General features: G+C 38.3%; 1 protein-coding gene and 1 pseudogene across 5 annotated transcripts in view; one reads left to right on the plus strand and one right to left on the minus strand.

Moving 5' to 3' along the window:
- The window catches only part of TTC17 (tetratricopeptide repeat domain 17), a 119,213-nt gene that overhangs the window by 92,618 nt on the left and 5,502 nt on the right, over positions 1–21,093 (minus strand). For 3 of the 5 annotated variants that reach the window (XM_046015144.1, XM_046015142.1, XM_046015145.1), the window contains exon 2: positions 4,966–5,055. The exons of the other annotated variants lie outside the window; for them this stretch is intronic. In XM_046015144.1, coding sequence (XP_045871100.1) covers positions 4,966–5,055 — 90 coding nt within the window. The remainder of the gene's footprint in view (positions 1–4,965; positions 5,056–21,093) is intronic. 5 annotated transcript variants of the gene reach the window in all.
- LOC123948344 lies at positions 17,591–18,596 on the plus strand (annotated as a pseudogene).

A 21,093-nucleotide genomic window follows, 5' to 3' on the forward strand; every position in this document is an offset into this window, starting at 1 on the left:
ATTTTTCTAATATTTCAGTCTAGACAACACATAAGAGAAAGGAAAATTTAATGTGTTCAAGTCAGAAAAATCCTCTATGAAGGAAGATAAGGATTCTGAACACAGAAGTCCCCCCTTACCTGTAGGGATATATTCTAAGACTACAATGGAGACCCAGAACCACAGATAGCACCAAACCCTATTTTTTGCTATACATATATATCTATAATGAAGTTTAATTTATAAATTAAGCATAGTAAGAGATTAACAACAATAACTAATAATAAAATAGAACAATTACAACGTTATAATATAATAACAGTTAGGTGATGTGGTCTTTCTCTCAAAACACCTTATTGTATTGTACTCATACTTCTTGGGATAATATGAGATAATAAAATGCATATATGATAAGATGAAATAAGGTGAATGATGCAGGCATTGTGACACAGTGTTAGACTATTATTGACCTTCTGAGGATAGGTCAGAAGGAAGATCATCTGCTTCTGGACCAAGGCTGACCCATGGGTAACTGAAACCACAGAACACAAAAACTATGGATAAGGGGGAATTAATTCGCTGATATAAATAAGCTTCTCTAAACAGGTGTCCATATGTAGAAAGTAATATTATATGACATTTATAAATGGGAGCTGAGTACCTTCATAATAGGATCTCTGACTACCTATAAAGCTGCATCTATCAATTTAACTTCCCTGGAACAAAATGGCTCAGAAATTAAAACAACTTTGAATTGTCCATACATCGTATTTCAGTCCTTCAAGACATCCAGCATGTTGGTAATGTGGACTGGAATAATTTACCCTAATGCCCTGTACTCCAAGTGAATTCCTGCTACTCACAATTTTTTTTTCAAACATACAGAATTATTACATAAAAACCTATGTTTCCACCACCCACATCTACCATATGATAACATTTGCCATACTCATTTCCGATTTTTTAAAAAGGAAAAATAAGATAGTTGAAACCATTCTTTACTGCCTTCAAAATCCCTCTCTCCCTTCCCAAAGTTACCACTATGCTGAATTTGTTTGATGTATCATTTCTGTGTGTATCTTTGTAAAATGTTACTATATTACACTTATTCTCTTAAAATATTATGCATATATATCCATATATATGTCCTAAATCAACATCTAGCTTTGCTTTCCACCTTTAAAACCTTTATGTTAACAGGATCATCCCATATCATTCTACAACTTATTTTTTAACTTTATGTTTTTAGGATTTATCTACAGTGATCAGTATAGCTCTAAATTTTTCATTTTAACAAACGTATAAAAATGTTTTTATCCACTTTTCTGTAAACCTTGAGGTTGCTTCTTTATCTTTTTGCTACTAAAAATGCTGTGATATTCTTATAAAAGCCTCCTGGTGCACATGTGTAAAAGACCCAGAAGGGGTAAAAATATGGGACGCAGAGGCCATATGAGATCCACATTTTCTGATTTAGATACTATCTGCCTTTCAAAGCTGGTATAACCACTAGAATTCTACCAACAGATAATGATAATACCCATATCCCCACAAACTTACCAACATCACATTTTTAATTTATGTCAATTTGATGAGCATTAAATGTTACGATTATTGGGGTAGACTGTATTATTCTTAATGAATCTGCTGCAACTCCTTACAAAGGAGCCTACACATCAGTGTTCTGCTGAACTCAGATGTGGCCAGTATGACTCACCTTGACACACATAACATGAGATGTGCCATGGGATCCTCTGAAGAGAAACATGTTTAGAACCAGTGTATGCTTTACTACGTTCTTTTTTTTTTTTTAAAGATTATTTATTTATTTATTTATTTGACAGAGAGAGAGGGAGAGAAAAAGAGAGATCACAAGTAGGCAGAGAGGCAGGCAGAAAGAGAGAGGAATCAGGCTCCCTGACGAGCAGAGAGCCTGACGTAGGGCTCGATCCCAGGACCCTGAGATCATGACCTGAGCCAAAGGCAGAGGCTTAACCCACTGAGCCACCCATGTGCCCCTACTTTGTTCTTTCTTTTCCTTCCAGTACTTAGAATGGCAATATGCCAGACAGCGGCTGTGCTGTCAGCCTGGGTTCTGGCATTTGGACCAGAGTGACATTTAATACGACCTCATTGTTTTAAGCCACGAAGATTGTTGGGATGTTACTAAATGATCTGTTTCTACCTACTCATTCCCTCCCGACTCTTTTCCTGTAGGTAGGCTGGACTATATATTACCCTATGACTTCAGGCTTGTCCATACGACTTGATCTGGACAATGGAATGTGAGTAGAAATGATGTCACTTCGAAGTAGAAACTTAAACAGGCTCGTATGTTTGATTACTCTTCCTTGAACCTCTAGCTTCCTCCATGAAATAACACTGAGATTTTTGGGACTATCTGTTGCCAATGCAAATGTTGTCATATACTGCAAAATGGAGCCTACTTAACTAATGCAATCATTAATGTGATTGAACATATTTTCATACGTTTGTATTTTATAACTTGACTTTCCAAGTCTGCCTATTTTTCTTGTTTTTTTAAATTGATTTGCAGAAATTTAGAAGAGTGATTTTGTAAACTCAGTCTTTATCAGTCATATGTATTGCAAACATCTCCTAGTTTACAGCTTATGTTTTAATTTTGTTCATGGTGTCACTTGCTAAAGAGAAGCTTTTAGTCTTAAGATGGTCAAAACTATCAGCTCTTTTCTTAATTGTGATTTCTATGTCATTTAAGGAATCCTTCCTACCCTAATGTCATAAATAAAATATTTACTGATGAAAAACCTAACAAAGTAAAAAGGTAAGGCAAGCACTAGAATAACAGAAATGTAATCTATAGTTTTAATCCCTGTAATTTATTTGTTAAACATGCTGGGTCATTTGTTCTGCAGAGTCTGCCACTCTACAGGATTTTGCTGACTGCATCTCCTTGGTTCATTTAACATGTCCCTTTTTTGTCCTCTGTATTTCCTGAATATTGACAGCAGGATCCAGGGGTTCTTAACTCTTTTGTGTCACAGACTTCTTTGGCAGTTTGATGAAAGCTGTAGATCCCTTTCTGAGTCATCTTTTAAACACATAAAATAAAATACATAGAATGAGAAAGGAAACCGGTTATCCTGAAAATGACACTGGAAAATAAGGTAGTGGATTAGATTCACATTTCTTTTGGCAAAACTACTTGTTAGGCAGCAATACTCTTAAGATAATAGTATGTTTGCCCATAAGTCTTCCAACAGGATTTTAGTTTATTCAGTTAGTTCTACCTTCTCTTAAACATGACAGAAGAGTCCAACAGGCTTTAACTAATCACTGAACGGGCTTCAATCCAACTATGTATTATTTTTACCTAGCTTTACCTTTCAAAGGACAAAAAAATAAATAAGTTTAGCAACTTCATCAGTATTTGTACTCATCATTACACATCCTTTGCATATCTACCAGGTTTATTTTTCTTCTTGTAGAAGTATGTCTTTGACTTTTTTAAAAAGTGAGTCTGTGGTAAGTAAACTCTGTCAGAAAACATCTTTGCTTTGCTCTCACTGATGGCTTAAAAGAACATTTGAATTATTTTCCCTTAGCACTGTAAGGCTATTTCTCCACTGTCTCTGGCACTTTAAGAAGTCCATCTCACTGGGGCACCTGGGTGGCTTAGTGGGTTAAGCCTCTGCCTTCGGCTCAGGTCATGATCTCAGTGTCCTGGGATCGAGCCCCGCATCGAGCCCAGCATCAGGCTCCCTGCTCAGCGGGGAGTCTGCTTCTCCCTCTGCTTCTGACCCTCCCCCTGCTTGTGCTCTCTTACATGCTCTCTTTCAAATAAATAAATAAAAATTTTTTAAAAAAAAGTCCATCTCACTGTCACTACTTTGTAGATAAATGGTATTATTTAGTTTCATGGCTTTAAGTATGTATTTCAATGACCAACAAATTTATATCTCTAGCCTGTACCTTTACCCCCACAGTATCTACTACTTTAATCAAAAACGGATGGAGTCAACATTTTTCATTTTCATTGACAATTGCCATTTTCCCCCTTCACATAGTCTCATTTACTGCCTCTTAACAAGAGAATGGCAATAAACATATACAATGTGTATATGCATCTGAAAATAAAAACTACTTTCTGCACCACTGCATTTTTGGAACACTGTTTTTAATAAAAACAGATAAAGCTTCCAAACACCATGCTGTATAAATATACCTATTGTCTTATTCCTACTTTTTCAAATAACAAATATTGTTTGTTATTAAGCAAAATCAGTTTATGGAAATCAATGATAGAAACAAAAAGGTCAGACTTTATTAGTACTAATAGATTTCAAAGTTTTCAAAGTACAAGGTGATTAATGCTTTCACCTCATCATAAAAACACACAATAACAAGACTCTACTTGGGAATTAATAAAAAATACATTTTTTTAATTTTATTTATTTTATTTGACAGAGCGAGAGGTCACAAGTAGGCAGAGAGGCAGGCAGAGAGGCAGGCAGAGAGAGAGGGAGAAACAGGCTCCCCACTGAGCAGAGAGCCCGATGTGGGGCTCGATCCCAGGACCCTGAGATCATGACCTGAGCCGAAGGCAGAGGCTTAAACCACTGAGCCATCCAGGCGCCCCAATAAAAAAATACATTTTTATAAGTAATGAAATCATTCTTCCTTTTTGTATTTTACCCAAACTCTCCTTTCAAGCGTATGCACAGAGATCATTCCTTTTCATACTTGGTGGAAAAACTTACGCATGGAATCCTTGGTCAATGATATATTAGTCAAGAATCGGGCAAAACTCAGGTTAGTCTGTTTCTCTTATCACTCAAATGTTGTTCTAATTAGATGTTACTTTAAAAAAATGTGATTAAAATTATATATGAAACTGAGAAGAACTGGGCTTAAGAAATAATACACTTTCATTTTTCTTTGATTACAGGAGCTCCTGTGAAATGCAACAAGTTTCAATTGCATATCACATTTCCACTGCCTCACCTCCAATTCTTTGAGGTAGTTAACTGTTGTTTCTTGTCTCATTAATATGACTAAGTCATGGGGATGCTTCAAGTTCATTGGTGAATCCACCTGTAAGCAAGCAAGCAATAAACAAAGCTCAGACTTCATCAACATTTGTTTGAATTCATAAAGTTTCCCTTAATATGCTTTAAATTACTGTTTAACCACCATTACAATCAGAATTAGGTGCTCAGTAAAACGCAAGGTGTATTTCAAAAGTGATCGCACATACATTTCAGCAAAGAGAATTACATGTTCAATAGCTGCCCCCTGAATTCCAACATTAAAGAGTAAGCTTTTGAGGTGAATATTCTAACTTGGGTCAGTCACATAAGAAATATTCAAGAGGAGAAGTATTTGGCAACAAATAAAAAAGTAAATTCCTTAAAAAGATAATTCACACCTGTAATAATAAAAAAGGAACTGTCTTGTCTTGACAGAACATTTCATATCTGAACAGGTTTGGAGTGATAAAAGGAAAATTCTAAAAGCACCTATTTTTTAAGGCTATTTGTAGAAGCCATAAATCAAAATCAATATAAAATAATCTTGAGATTTATTATTTACAACTCGTTTTCTCTGGATCATAAATGGGCGACTATGTTGTTGAACATGTAGAAAAAATGAACCCTCATATGCTAGTAGCAGGCTTATAAATTTGTTTTTGTTGTCTGGAGGGTCATTTGACAACATGTATCAAAATGTTAAAAGTGGGCGCCTGGGTGGCTCAGTGGGTTAAGCCGCTGCCTTCGGCTCAGGTCATGATCTCAGGGTCCTGGGATCGAGTCCCGCATTGGGCTTTCTGCTCAGCGGCAAGCCTGCTTCCCTCTCTCTCTCTCTGCCTGCCTCTCTGTCTACTTGTGATCTCTCTCTCTGTCAAATAAATAAATAAAAAATCTTTAAAAAAAAAAAATGTTAAAAGTGCATCCCTTCTGCTCTGGCAATATTAACTCTAGGAAACTATTCTTAAACAGGCAAAAATAAACACAAGGATGCTTACTATGACACTTTAAACTGCAAAAAAAATTAGACACAATCTAAGTCCATCAATAAGGGAATAGTGAGGGGTGCTTAGGTGGCTCAGTCGGTTAAGTGTGCGACTCTTATTCTCAGCAGCTCAGAGTCACAATCTCAGGGCCATGAGTTCAAGACCTGCACTGGGCTCTACACTGGGCATGGAACCTACTTAAAAACAAAAAAATAAGGGAATAGGGAAATCCACTGTCTAAAATGGGATACAGAAGACTAGACCTACTGTCATGGTAAGATATTCACAACTCAAAATTTAACTAAAAGAATAATAAGCATGCTATGTTATTTTTGAGAAATTACATATATACTTAAAGATGTATACATGTCTCTATATGCACAAAACTAAGTACCTTTACAGTGGTTCCTCTGGGGAAGTGGGATCAAGAAGAGAGTCACACTCATATCTATATACTTGTGTTATTTTTAAACTGTATATAATGAAGATGTAATACATTTATAATAAAAAAAACACATGTGCGCACACACACACATGATGTTTGAATACCAGAAAAATCTGACAGTGGCCTTGGTACCTAAGGAATGAACTAAAGTTCCTGCTATCCCATGATGCTAGATTGGAGCTGTCAAATTATATAACAGTCCTTCAGGAAGTTCGACTTTGAGGAAAAAAGTATCTTTTTGTAACCTCTAAGAAACTGGTATCAGCTCAACTAATCGAATTTAGAGGTAGCTTCAAAAAAAAAAAGATTTCATTTATTTATTTGAGAGCAAGAGCACGTGCAGGTGAGCAAGTTGGGGGAGGGGCAGAAGGAGAGAGAGAATCTACAGCAGAATCTGTGCTGATCAGAGTCTGACCCAGCGTTCAATCTCAGAAGCCTGAGATCATGACCTGGCTAAACCGACTGAGCCACACAGGTGACCCTACAGCTAGCTTTTTAAGTGCAGAAGATAGGCTTGCATAGATGTTGGTGATACAAGAGTCTATTAAAAAAAAGATTTTAAAAACTGGGAATAATAACAACATGAAAAAAAGTTGGATGACTGCTTTAATAATATGCATTATATTGCACAATGTTAGGTGACTACAGATAAAATTTATCTGCCTTTGCTTATCCTACCATCTCAGAGACACCAGAGGAAAAAGAGATGGTAGTCCAGAGTAACTTCCATATTTCCATTATAATGATCTGAAATACATAATTATTATTATTGTATCATTATGATAATTATCATAGCCCACGGTCTTGCTTTTAAGATGAGATCTCTTCATTGCTCCCCCGGCCTTTCTACTATATTGGAATCTATACCAAAATTGGACTCTGAATTTAAAAGGCACTAAAAATACAATAGCAAGGCCTATAATACTCGACAACCTAAGCTGTAAATCTCCTCTATCAAACAATCAAAGCTAGCAAAAGCCTACAAGCAAAATGCTATGTTTTTTTTTAAATATTTTATTTATTTATTTGACAGAGAGAGAGGTCACAAGTAGGCAGAGAGGCAGGCAGAGAGAGAGGGAGAAACAGGCTCCCCACTGAGCAGAGAGCCCGATGCGGGGTTCGATCCAGGACCCTGAGATCATAACCTGAGCCAAAGGCAGAGGCTTAAACCACTGAGCCACCCAGGCGCCCCCAAAATGCTATGTTTATCTCAATACAGAACAGAAAATTTCTCTTGTCTTTTCATAGTATTTGAACATATGCCCAACAGTCAAATGCACATAGGGAGGGAAAGCTACTATAATGAATGAATATGAACTAATTTAACTCCAAAGCCCACTGATCTTTTTTTTTAATAATGTAATAAATTACAGCACACCATAGTTTTTTTTTTCCATAATTTTTAATGAAGAAAATGTAAAAGCTACAGCCAGTGGCCAGAGTGCTAAAGAACTTTTCTTAAGGAGGCCAAAGAAAGTCTGCTTACTTTGCTAACATTGTCCAGAACTTCAAGAAGTAGCTATTTAGTACATAACTCTGTAAGGATTTTTAAATGAGGATTTTATAAAAAAATAAAATAGGAGGTAGGGAAGGAATGTTGGAGTATGACATTCCAATTCCAAAATACCTAAGCAATCTGTTCACCTGATATTTGGAGAATTGTAAGAGGAATGAAACAATGGGATAAATGAAGATTTATACTGAAGAAATACTGAAAGCACATTCTTAGTTTTAGATTAAAAGGATACTAGCTAATCAGGGCTTTACCATATTTAAATAGCATGGGATTGGCCAACATTCAATTGTGAGGAAGTACTTTTCATTTCCTTAAAGCTTTATGTTCAACAAATATACAAGAGCTAGAGGAGGTATAAAGATAAAATTATTAGCGGAAATAACGAAGTGAGCTCACTGACAGCTGTACTTCTCTTTTTGACATGGCAGCAAATGGCATGGATCTCTGCCAGATAAGGGTTGGTTGCAGATTTATAGCCTGACATATATATTTATTGAGGTAACCTCAAGTTCTTAAAATTTAAGACTTCTCTTTGGTAAATGCCAATTGGCTTTAATTTCTCTCCTTTTGAATACCTCGCCTCCTTAAGTTACAAAAGAGAATATGCCTGTAAAGACTACAACATCCACTCAATCAATAAAGGTTTATTAAGCCTCTATAAACCAGCCCACTGTGTCAATATTTGAAGCCATGCACTCCAATTTTATACACAATGTGAATGCCTTCAAAATCTTTAGCAATTAGAAGAGGCTGCTATCAGCCCAGGAGCAAAAAGTAACAGGAATTAGAGAGTCAGGTTAAAAAGGACATGACGCATACATAAGACCTCAAAGTACCTTATGGCTTTTTCTCAAGGGACAAGCACACCTACAAACTTCTGTTACTTCACAGCGTAATAAATGATGTTTGTAGTGACTTGAATCATAAAGTAAAAGGGATTATTTTCAATTTGTTCTACTTAAGATGGTGAAAAAATATGAAATATATTTTAAAGCAAAGTTTATACTACAGGGAAAAATTGACCAAATATTTGGAAATTAGCTATATAAGACTTGTATTATATAGAATGATTCCTTCTCTAAGAGTTCTCAATTCAATTTCATTTTCCTTTGAATACATTATATAAGTACATGTGTCCAATTATATATAACAGTAGTAAATATCTTACTCATATCAAGTTCATTTTCATATATTTCAAAATTTGCTGCTGTCTCTATCAATATCTACATTTCTCATCTACAGCCCTATCTCTGTGAATTCAGTAAATTCACATGGTAACAGAAGGAAATGTCACTGTATAAGGATAATTACTTCACTGCCAAATCAAATAAAGGGTGAACAATCTAAACTTAAAATAACCAGTCTATGGATTTTAACATTTTTGAGTTCTACAAGAGCATGAGTGAGTCCATTACTTTCCAATGGTCCTTTATGACAGGAAATTGACCATTTCCATTATAATATTATCTCCAGCTCTCATGTGCAACTTAATTCTTTACTTTTTGATGGTATTCAAATGAGTATGTGAGAGTAGCATTACTGAAATCTTGTATTATGGTGTATACATCATTTAAAAATTCCCCTTAATTAGAAACTAGGGATGAAATTTTTTTTTTAAAGATTTTATTTACTCATTTGACACAGAGAGAGAGAGAGATCACAAGTAGGCAGAGAGGCAGGCAGAGAGAGAGGGAAGCAGGCTCCCCGCCGAGCAGAGAGCCCGATGCGGGGCTCAAACCCAGAACCCTGAGATCATGACCTGAGCTAAAGGAAGAAGATTCACCCACTGAGCCACCCAGGCGCACCATGGGATGAAATATTTTAAATCTTTTATTCAGAATATTAGATTTATTGAGATAGGATGATGGAAAACATAAAATCTTCATTGCTTTGAAGAGTCTACCTCTACCTTAAGTGATCCCACTTAGTGGGTATTTATAGTGTTTGCTCTCTAGTATCTGCAGTTCCCTTCTTGTGGCAAAAACATCTGCCTTGCTTGGCTGGAAGCATCCTTCCCCACATGGGAAGCCCGAATCAGTAGATTCCTTTCCATTGGTCATGGTGATGATCTCTGAGAAGGGACATCACCCAAGTAGTCAGTTGGTACTAAAGAGACTGTTATCTAGAACTTTTGCTTGAGTTATGGGGAGTAGTCATCTTGTATTCACAGGGGCCTAAAAATGGGGTTAAAGAAACAGAGAAATGGGACGCCTGGGTGGCTCAGTTGGTTGGGCAGCTGCCTTCAGCTCAGGTCATGATCCCAGTGTCCTGGGATCGAGTCCCACATCGGGCTCCTTGCTCGGCGGGGAGCCTGCTTCTCTCTCTGCCTCTGCCTGCCTGTGCTCTCTCTCTCTCTCTCTGACAAATAAATAAATAAAATCTTCAAAAAAAAAAAAAAGAAACAGAGAAATGAAGACAGAGAACAAACCTATCATGGTTATACTGTTTCAGTCCTGGATCAAACTGTAGCACTTAGAATTTGTTCAAAGATTCCAATAAAAATTTTCAATACAGAAGTCCTGCTGCTATTTCTAAACATGTGCTGACTTTTCTTAGGCCCTCTGTCTAGGGTATCCTCTTACTCTTGTGGCTCTTCTCAGACTTCCTGTCCCTTTGCACATGCTAAGTCTCCTACTTGGAACACACTTCTATCCTTATGCTTTTGGTGAAGGCCAAATGACTGGGCTCAAATGACACTTCTTTTATGAAGCCATCCTTCTCTCGAGCTCCCACAGTACTCTTTACATGCTGCTTTTTTTTTTTTTAAGATTTTATTTATTTATTTGATATAGAGAAAGAGATCACAAGTAGGCAGAGAGGCAGGCAGAGAGAGAGGAGGAAGCAAGCTCCCCACCGAGCAGAGAGCCCGATGCGGGCTCTGATCCCAGGACCCTGAGATCATGACCTGAGTCGAAGGCAGAGGCTTTAACCCACTGAGCCACTCAGATGCACCTACACGCTGCTTTAATAATGTTTATTACATTGTTTAATTATTGTATGTCTGTCTCTCCAAATTTTTTTTTTTTGTATTCCCCTTTTACTTTCAGTACTTCATAGGTTTTCAGGTATATGTCAGACACCTAATACACTGTTCATTACTTGATGAAGTTATCTGATGTCACTTCTGTTAGAGAATCCATCTCCATAGGCATTATCATTCAGTGATGACTGACCATCTGCAAAGGAGGTAAAGTGGTTAGGCCTCCAGGAATCATGACAAAATAAGTCCTTGACAGGTCTATGACTGGTTGTATGACCTAAAGCAAATCACCTTCCCTGCATAGGCTTCCATTTCCTCATCTATAAACTTGAGGGGACCCAACACGATTACTTCTAAAGTTCCTGATACTCTTCATATCCTACCTTCATAAAATACTTAACACTACCATAAAAGCATCACATTTACAAGTCTCATGAACCACTGAAGTAATCTAATGTTCGAATGCATGAAATGATCATTCTTCCAATTAGCCCGGATAAATTTGTACTCACTCTAGGTGGGGACTCTCCAAAGCTGCAGCTAAAAGCTTCTTTTCAATCTGTCAATTTGTCAAATTAAACTAAGGTTCCAATTAGCAGTGGCTATTTATTTCTGAGCAATTAGGCCACTCATTGTATCATGGGCAAAATTAGCTCACCCAGTCCTTATGCCACTTAATTCTAAAAAAGTTCAATTAAAAAAAAAATCTCTTCTGATCATAAGCTAAATATGTATGTTACGTAAAAACAAACACATTATGGATAATATAAAGAAGAAAATCAAAATTACTTAAAATGTCACCTTTCGAGATATATGCTGTCAGATAACTATGTCAGGATCACTTTTCAGGCTTGTGCGCCTGTGTCTGCACGCATGTGCGTGCGTGCGCACACATACACACGGCTATGTAGATTAAGATTTTTACAAAAACAGGATCATATTTACTATATTGTATCCTCCCCTTCTTCACTCTTTCCTAAAGTTTATCAGATTTCTTCCTCAGGAATATAGATCTACATCATCCTATTTAGTTAATATTATATTAATTTATCCAGTTTCCTAATTAAAATTTGAGTTATTCTCCCTTTTTAACAATATTGAGATGAGTACTTATACATTTTTTTGATTGCTGCCTAATTATTTTCTTCCTAAAAATAGAATTGCTAGGTTAAAAGGACTGCACTTTTAAATTTTTATTTTTTTGCCAGCTTTTCTCCAGAACAGCTGAGTCAACTTCAATTCCTAACGAAAGTCACCGAGGTTCTACACACTCTGAAGAACACAGGGAAGGGGTGAGTACATTTTAACCTCTTTGTTGGCCATATGCATTTCTTCTTTTGTGTACTTACCAAAAAAAAGCTTCCTCACTGCCTCACTTTAAATCCATCCGATAGTTTGCGTCACAATTTTACAACTGCTGTTTTCTAGATGGTGGGACTCTAGGTGATTATCTTCTTGTTTCTGACTTTTTCTAAAACAAACACCTATTTCTTCCTTTTTTAACTGATATCTACCCATCTGGTTCAAATGAAATTTTAGAGTGCTATGCAACATGTATTTTAAAGAGAAAACAACTGTAATGACAAAGAAGCTTAGTTCTGAGGAATAGTCTTGTAGCTTTCCCTTTTGTATTCATAGAGATAAAGTTCCTCTTGCATACGTGGGGCCAATCAAAACACTTCAAAAAGTTAACATCTTTTGTATTTTCTTGTTTCTTACCTTACTCTCCTCAGATTTTTATCCTTATTTAAAATCTAGTTCACTACCATTTTCAAATGACTGCCCAAAGAACCCTCACCTTTTTCTTTCTTTCTTTCTTTCTTTTTTTTTTTTTTTGGTGTCTCAATAGAATTTTTTTTTTTTAATATTTTATTTATTTGACAGAGAGAAATCACAAGCAGGCAGAGAGGCAGGCAGAGAGAGAGGAGGAAGCAGGCTCCCCGCGGAGCAGAGAGCCCGATGCGGGGCTCGATCCCAGGATCCCGGGACCATGACCCGAGCCGAAGGCAGAGGCTTTAACCCACTGAGCCACCCAGGTGCCCCTCAATAGAATTTTTTATAACAGTTTTAGGGTCACTGCAAAATTGAGTGAAAGACACGGTGATTTATCCCATATTCTCCCTGCCCCACTTACATGCAGCACCCCCTCTATCAAAATCCCCCACGATGTGGTAATTTTGTTATAGACAAGGTCCCTACAGTGACACATTATTACTACCCCAAATCCATAGTTTACATTACAGTTCACTCTTGGTGTTGTATCTGCTATGGGTTTAGACCTATGTATAGTGATGTATATCTACCACTATAGCACACAGAGTATTCTGTATTCTTTTGCCATATTATTTACTGAGCATTTCCTTACATTCTGGTGTGAGGCATTCCACTTTCTCTTCTGTTTCCCTTGATGAGCCATTGGAATCAACCATTTTCTCCAAGAAGCTCTGTTTCCTTTTAGTGAGAATGAAAGAACCCTCACCTTTATGACCCCTGTCAGGTGAATACAGGGGCAAGCAAGATGAGTTTAGAGGGATGGAATAGGGAGACAAAGTCTGTTGCCCGACTTGGCATGCAATTTTTTCTTCAGGATCCAAGTCTAACCATCACAGACCTGTACCTTCCTCCAGGTTGAGAGAAGTGCAAGCTCACAAACACAATGCCAGTCTAGCCTCACCTCTTGAGAGGGACTTCCATGAGTTCCTGGCTATGATTTTCAAAACTTTAATACAGGAGCAGATATTTTACTAGATATACTATCAGATCAATAAAACACTACCATTATGAACGGTCAGGATTGGGAAATATTTTTGTTAAAGATGACTTTTTCTTGCCATTAGGTACTTGTACAATATGGAATTTTAGTAAAAAAAATTTTAGAACATGCCTCAATTTGCATCAGAAATCAGGTTATCGAAACTAATATAAACTTCAAAGAAATGAAAATACTGAATCTTGACCAGCACAGGAATTTTTACAGCCTTATATCTCTACTTTCTGAAGTTTTACCCTCAGATTTTACCTTCTCATTTTCACAGTTCTTGGAAGACAAAGTTGTAAATGCTTAAGCGCACTTAAAACAACTTAGGTATTTGAAGTATATTATGTAGCTATAATCTAGATTGGACCATGTACAGTGTTGCAGCCAATTTTTTAAACACTATTTATTTATTTATTTACTTAGAGGGAGGGAGGGAAAGAGAGAGTGAGCAAGCGAACGAGCACAAGCAGGGAAGACAGAAGAGAAGGAATCTCAACCAGATTCCACCACGCTGAGCTTGGAGCCTAACATGAGGCTCAATCTCATCACCCTGAGATCATTACCTGAGCCAAAATCAAGGACACTAAACCAACTGACCCACCCACGCGTCCCCGTTGCAGCCTCATTTTATGAGAACAGTTCTCATTTTATGAGAACATTCATATCACACAATCACCATGTCCTAACAGAAAGCAAGTTAATAACCATTTTCAACATGAACAACTTCTTTTAAAAAGTGCTACCAGTCTACATGTTCTGATTTGTGTCACCAGGAAACATACAAATAACAAAATGAAGCAAGTAGACAATTCACAACTTTACAAGGAAAGAAAACGAAATGCTGGATCCGGACTCAAGAGTCACAGATACTTCTCATTTGTACATTTATGATATTCTTGTAAACGTATACAGAAAAATGTCACTGCAGTTACAGCTATTTTATATTGAACTCAGAAGTGACTCTCATTCCAGCAGCCAAAATTTATCAAACACAGAATAAGGACCCAACAAAGATGTCCATGTCCTAATCCCAGAACCTGGGGCTAGTTAGGATACATGGCAAAAGTTAAAGTAGCGGATGGAGTTAAGGTTGCTATTCAAATTACTTTAATTAAGACAGAGAGTATAACCTGATTATCCAGGTGGGCCCAATATAATCACCAGGGTCCTTAAAAGTGAAATAGGCAAGTGAAAAAGAGACGTGGATAAGGAAGAAAGGTCAAAGAAGGGGGCCAAGAGCCAAGGAATATGTGTGGTTTCTGGAAACTAGAAAAGGTAAGGAAATGGACACTCCCCTAGAACCTCCGGAAAGACAGGCAACATACTGTCCCCTTGATTTTATTTTATTTACTTTTTTTGTTTGTTTTGTTTTTGTTTTTTCTTTAAAGATTGTATTTATTTATTTGACAGACAGAGATCACATGTAGGCAGACAAGCAGGCAGAGAGAGAGGAGGAAGCAGGCTCCCCGCCGAGCAGAGAGCCCGAGTCGGGGTCCGATCCCAGCACCCCGAGATCACGACCTGAACTGAAGGCAGAGGCTCCAACCCACTGAGCCACCAAGGCACCCCTGTCCCCTTGATTTTAGCCCAGGGAAACATGGGATGGACTTCTAACCTACAGAACTGTAAGATGATAGATTTGTGTTGTTTGAAGCCATTAACTCTGTGGTAATTTTTTAAAGATTTATTTATTTATTTATTTGACAGACAAAGATCACAAGTAGGCAGAGAGAGAGGCAGAGAGAGAAGAGGGAGCAGGCTCCCTGCCGAGCAGAGAGCCCGATGTGGGGCTCGATCCCAGGACCCTGGGATCATGACCTGAGCCGAAGGCCAAGGCTTTAACCCACTGAGCCACCCAGGTGCCCCCAACTCTGTGGTAATTTTTAACAGCAGCAAATAGAAAACTAATACAAGCACCCACTAAGTTCTGGCTTAATGCCAGTCTTAATATGATAAATAAAACACGTGTGAGCTTGCAAATTCTTAGATGGATACTATGGACTGAACTGTGTCTCCTCAAAATCATACGTTGAAGCTGTAACCTCCAATGGTGACAGTAATTGGAGACTGGACCTTTTGAAAGTAATCAGGTTTAGATGAGGTTATGAGGTTGTGCCTTATGACAAGATTGGTGCCCTTATAAGAGGAGACATTAAAGCTAGCCTTCTCTTTCTCTCTGCCATATGAGAACACAGCAAGAATGCAGCGGGTCTGCAAGTCAGAAAGAGAAGTCTCACCAGAACCTGATCACTCTGGCACTCTGATCTTGGACTTCTGGACTCCAAAACTGTAAGAAAATAAACTTGTGTTGCTTAAGTCACTCAGTTTATAGGATTTTGTTATGACAGCCAAACTAAGATTTGTTAATCAAATATGGGAAAAGGGACAATAAAATGAGTGCCAGAAATTGAACCTTAATTTTATCATTACCCAGGTGATGGCAAACTCAAAAGTCAGGAAATTACTTTGCTATTCATGCTAGAAATCATTGCTGTAAGACACTACTGAATAAAGTTCAACTTGATTACTCATCAAACAGTAGTATTAACATGGGGGGGCGGAGTCAGCTTGACTAATGTCTTTTACAGCAATCCCAACAAGTGTGAAGTAAGTATTAATGACAAAGTTTCCATTTTTCTATGAAGATAACCAAACCAAACTGAAGGTTCCTTTTTGTTCATACTTCCACAGATGGGCACACACTGTTTCACTAGGGTAATGGATGGGATAAGGGGTCTTTCACTAGAATCAGATTATATAAACAAAGATCTGACATATCCCAAACACTGTTGGGCATTTTCAAACACTCCTGATGCAGTCCTTTAAAAGGAGGATTCGGAAATATCTAAGAAAATTAAATAGGCATTCCTCAAACCAGGAAATTCCATCTCAAAGGATTCATCTTACAAATACACTCACAGAAGGACACAGAGACCTATGAATGAGCACATTCACTCACGGCAATATTGTTTGATAATAAAAGCCTGGAAACCATCTAAATGGCTATCATTAAGGAACTCGTTAAATAAATTATAGAATAGCCATACAACCAAATAGTATCTATGCATTTTTAAGGATAAAGAGAGTAGCTTTTCATTTCTGATAGATGTTTACCTCTTATTAAGTAAATAAAAACTAGTCATGAGACAAAATGTTCCCAGTTGTGGTTTTTTAAAAAATCTGTATGAGGGGCCGCCTGGGTGGCTAAATTGGTTAAGTGACTGCCTTCAGCTCAGGTCATGATCCTGGGGTCCTGGGATCAAACCCTGCACTGGGTTCCCTGCTTGGCGGGGAGCCTGCTCCTCCCTCTCCCTCTGCAGCTTCCACTGCTTGTGCACACACTCTCTCAAGTAAGTAAAATCCTAAAAAAAATTTAAAAATTTAAAAATCTATATGAGAATTTGCATACGCATGGGAACTTTTTGGAAGAATGCACAAGTAATTATGTGATTACTTCCAGGAAGAAGGACTGTGAGTGGTTATGACATTTTCACTTTTCATTTTACATCATAAGTAGCTTGAAAAAATGTTTTGAACTATGATCACATATTTTAGTTTTAAATTCAACTATGAAATTAAAAAATACATTGGTGTCTTATAGATGGAACTATAGAAATATTTTTCTTTATACTAGTAGTAATGCTTAGCAGTAGAGAGAACAGAGCTTAGAATGGGATCTGAACTTAAGTTTACACATTGCCATTTCCTACCTTCATGGCCTTGGGCAAGGAGTTTAACCATACTTAGCCTAAATTTCTGTATTTAATAGATAAATATCCACATCATACTGAGTCCATAGGACAATGAGATATGAATATGAAAACACTTAGTAAAGTGTTCAGAGATAGACATAAAATTTTATTCCTATAAAAGTTACCTGTTCTCTTCCCCTAAGCGGCTTGAGGTGGCCTTTGAAAATGGTTCGCTATTTGCTTGACCCAGAAAACCCTACAAAATCATGCAAATCAAGAGGTTCAAATCTTCATGTTCACTTTTTTTTTTAAAGATTATTTATTTATCTGACAGAGAGAGGCACAATGAGAGAGGGAACATAAGCAGGGGGATTGGGAGACGGAGAAGCCGGTTTCCCGCTGAGTGGCAAGCCCGACATGGGGCTCGATCCCAGAACCCTGGGATCATGACATGAGCAGAAGGCAGCTGCTTAACTGACTGAGCCACCCAGGCGCCCCCATGTTCACTTTTAAGAACACACATGAAACTGTCCAGGCCATCAAGGGTATGCATATCCGAAAAGCCATCCAGTATCTGCAAGAGGTCACTTCGCAGAAACAATGTGTGCCATTCTGTCGCTACGATAGTGGAGATGGTAGGTGTGCCCAGGCCAAACACTGGGGCTGCACACAGGGTCAGTGGCTCAAGAAGAGTGCTGAATTGTTACTGCACATGCTTAAAAATGCAGAGAGAAGGGGCGCCTGGGTGGCTCAGTGGGTTAGGCCTCTGCCTTCGGCTCAGGTCATGATCCCCAGGGTCCTGGGATTGAGCCCCGCATCAGGCTCTCTGCTCAGCGGGGAGCCTGCTTCCCTTCCTCTCTCTCTCTCTGTCTCTGTGCCTACTTGTGATCTCTGCCAAATAAATAAATAAATAAATAAATAAATAAATAAATAAATAAATAAATAAATAATCTTTTTAAAAAAATGCAGAGAGTAATGCTAAACCTCAGGGTTTAGATGTAGATCCTCTGGTCACTGAGCAAATCCAGGTGAACAAAGCCCCCAAGATGCGGCGTAGAACTAGTACAGGGCTCATGGTCAGATTAACCCACACATGAGTTCTCCCTGTCACACTGAGATGATCCTCACTGCAAAAGAGCAAATTGTTCCCAAGACAGAAGAGGAGGTGGCACAGAAGAAAAAAATATCCCAGAAGAAACTGAAGAAATAAAAACTTATGGCCTGGGAGTAAATTCTGCATAGAAAAAATGCAAATAAAAATAAAAACAGGAAAAAAGTTTACTTTGTCTTAAATTAGAGTGGCTTCCACGTGTGACTGTATAAAATGCAAACTCTGTGAAGGCAGGGGCTGTATCTCCCTCACAGCTGTATTCCACCTACCCAACACAGAAAGCATTCCAGTATGTGCTTAATGAGCTAACTAAGCCTGCCAAATGTAACCGCGCGCAAAAAGCTCTCAGCAAATACTTCCCCAAATAAAAACGCTCCTGCCTCCACTGGACCACGTTTGGCAAGTATCATTCTCTTGAGTTTTACTAAAGATTACTACCCATCTCAACTCCCTACCAGCAATTAGACTCAAGGTAGAAAGGGCTGCTGGGTGGGGGGGGTGGGGGTAGGGGTGGGTGGGGATGGGTGTGGGTGTGTGTGTGTGTGTGTGAGAGAGAGAAAGAGCGAGCGAGAGCGAGCGAGCAAGCGCACTCTCTCTTGCAGGTCCCCTGATTTCAGCTTAAAAGTGCCTTACTGGTAAGTGAAGACTAAGTAAGATGTTAGTAAAAAATACATAAATGAGTTCTTTTCAAAAGTCATACTCATTAAGTAGTTAAATAAATATGGAAAGCACAATCTGATCTGTCCAGTGTAAATTTCTCGTAGTAGGTATTGAAAACAAATATGTATTTTAGCTTAGGTAAAACTGTCATGACAGTACAGATTTATTAAAAATTTATTAAAAATGTTTCTATGTACATGTTTATATTAATGTTAAATGGCTTACCTATAAAGTATTCAACAGTTTATTTATATAATATTCAATAATTTAAATAATGCCACAATCTCCAAGTTCTTTGAGCATATCATCAAAGGTATGTATCTGGTGAGCACATCAGTATATAAGATTCACCAAGAAAAGAGGAATTCAGCAGAAGAGAATGAAAAGTCATGGCCAGGGATACTGAAGAAAGCTAGGAGTGTATGTCCCAGAAGCGATGGAAGAAAATAGTTCAATAAGGTATGAGGATGAGTGCTGGCTGGGGAGCTAAGAGGTTAAGAGAGAACTGAGAGCAGAGCACCAAATCTGGCAATACGGCCAGCCCTGGGATGTCTTGACAAGAGTGGCACGGATGAAGGACCGACTGGAGTGGCTTTAAAAGAGATTATACAAAGAGAGGGAAGAGAGTCCATGAGCACAAACAACTCTCTTGAGGTGCCTGGCTATCAAGAGCCACCCAACAGAGGAATTCCCCTTGCTTTGGCCACCATGGAGACTAACTGAGATGAAGCTAAGGGTTCACCCTGCTCTCCACGCTCTGGAGTGCAAAGCTGTTCTAATTTTTGACCCGACCTGCTGGCAAGCCCTCTTATTCTCGCTGTCAGAGCGCCTTCTGTTCATTTCCACCAATGCTGCTTCTGAACTTGCAACAACTGCTGAACCCCACAGCTGATCCTAATCCCCCCTCAACAATGCAGCTGCCATTTCTTGTCCATCTTGCCTCTGCCTTTTCTGATGGTTTTTTTTCTTTTTTTTTTTTTTATCTCTTGTCTCCTCTCCATACGTTTCAATGCCTGAGCAATAAAGCCGACCTTTTAGATATATCATCAGTGACAAAGGATGACTTCCTTTGCATGCACAATCTGACCACATCAGCTAGTCCAAGAGCTATCCCTGAAAGTATGGCTCTTCTCACATGCATACTGCACCTTTTATGAAGGCCTAATGGCTGACTCATGAGGAGTTACTTGGAGCTTTAAAGATCTTCCAGGAGTCTGAGGCCTCCTGTAGGCTAGCCTCCAGGATAACTATCACATTAGGGAGTACTGTCACGCTTCATTCACATAATGGTAAATCCCTGAACGGCAGGAAGTGGTTCCCACATTTCTCTGTATCATCCATTCAACAGATAACTACTGCAACCTAAGGGATTAAGCATGAAAGATGCAGGAGGTGCAGAGAAGATGGATACGGCCTCTCCCTTCATGGAGCATGTAGTAGTCTAGTAGGGCATTTACATAAGTAAATTGACACAATATGGCATGATAAATGTCTTTTTTAAGGGAATGCAGGATACCATGAAAGCGCATAGAAAGAACAGCTTATTCAAACTTAGGCACTAGAAGCTTCTCTGAAAGTGATGTTCAAGTTGTGAAGAGTAGTAAGTTAGTTGGGTTGGGACATTTCGGGGGAAGAACATGTGCAAAGGCCCAGAGGCAAGTGAGAACACAGCATATCTGGGGACACGGACTATGGGGACACTAACTAGCTATGTTAAATATAGCTAAGGGGTATTTGTGTATATTCTGAGGTGAAGGTGGGCCCTCAAGAATGAGCAAAGATAAAGCTAAGATTTTATTTATTTATTTATTTATTTATTTATTTATTTATTTGACAGACAGCGATCACAAGTAGGCAGAGAGGCAGGCAGAGAGAGAGGAGGAAACAGGCTCCCCAAAGAGCAGAAAGCCGGATGTGGGGCTCAATCCCAAGACCCTGAGATTATGACCCAAGCTGA

Source organism: Meles meles, chromosome 8, assembly GCF_922984935.1.
Source record: "Meles meles chromosome 8, mMelMel3.1 paternal haplotype, whole genome shotgun sequence".
Lineage (NCBI taxonomy): Eukaryota > Metazoa > Chordata > Mammalia > Carnivora > Mustelidae > Meles > Meles meles.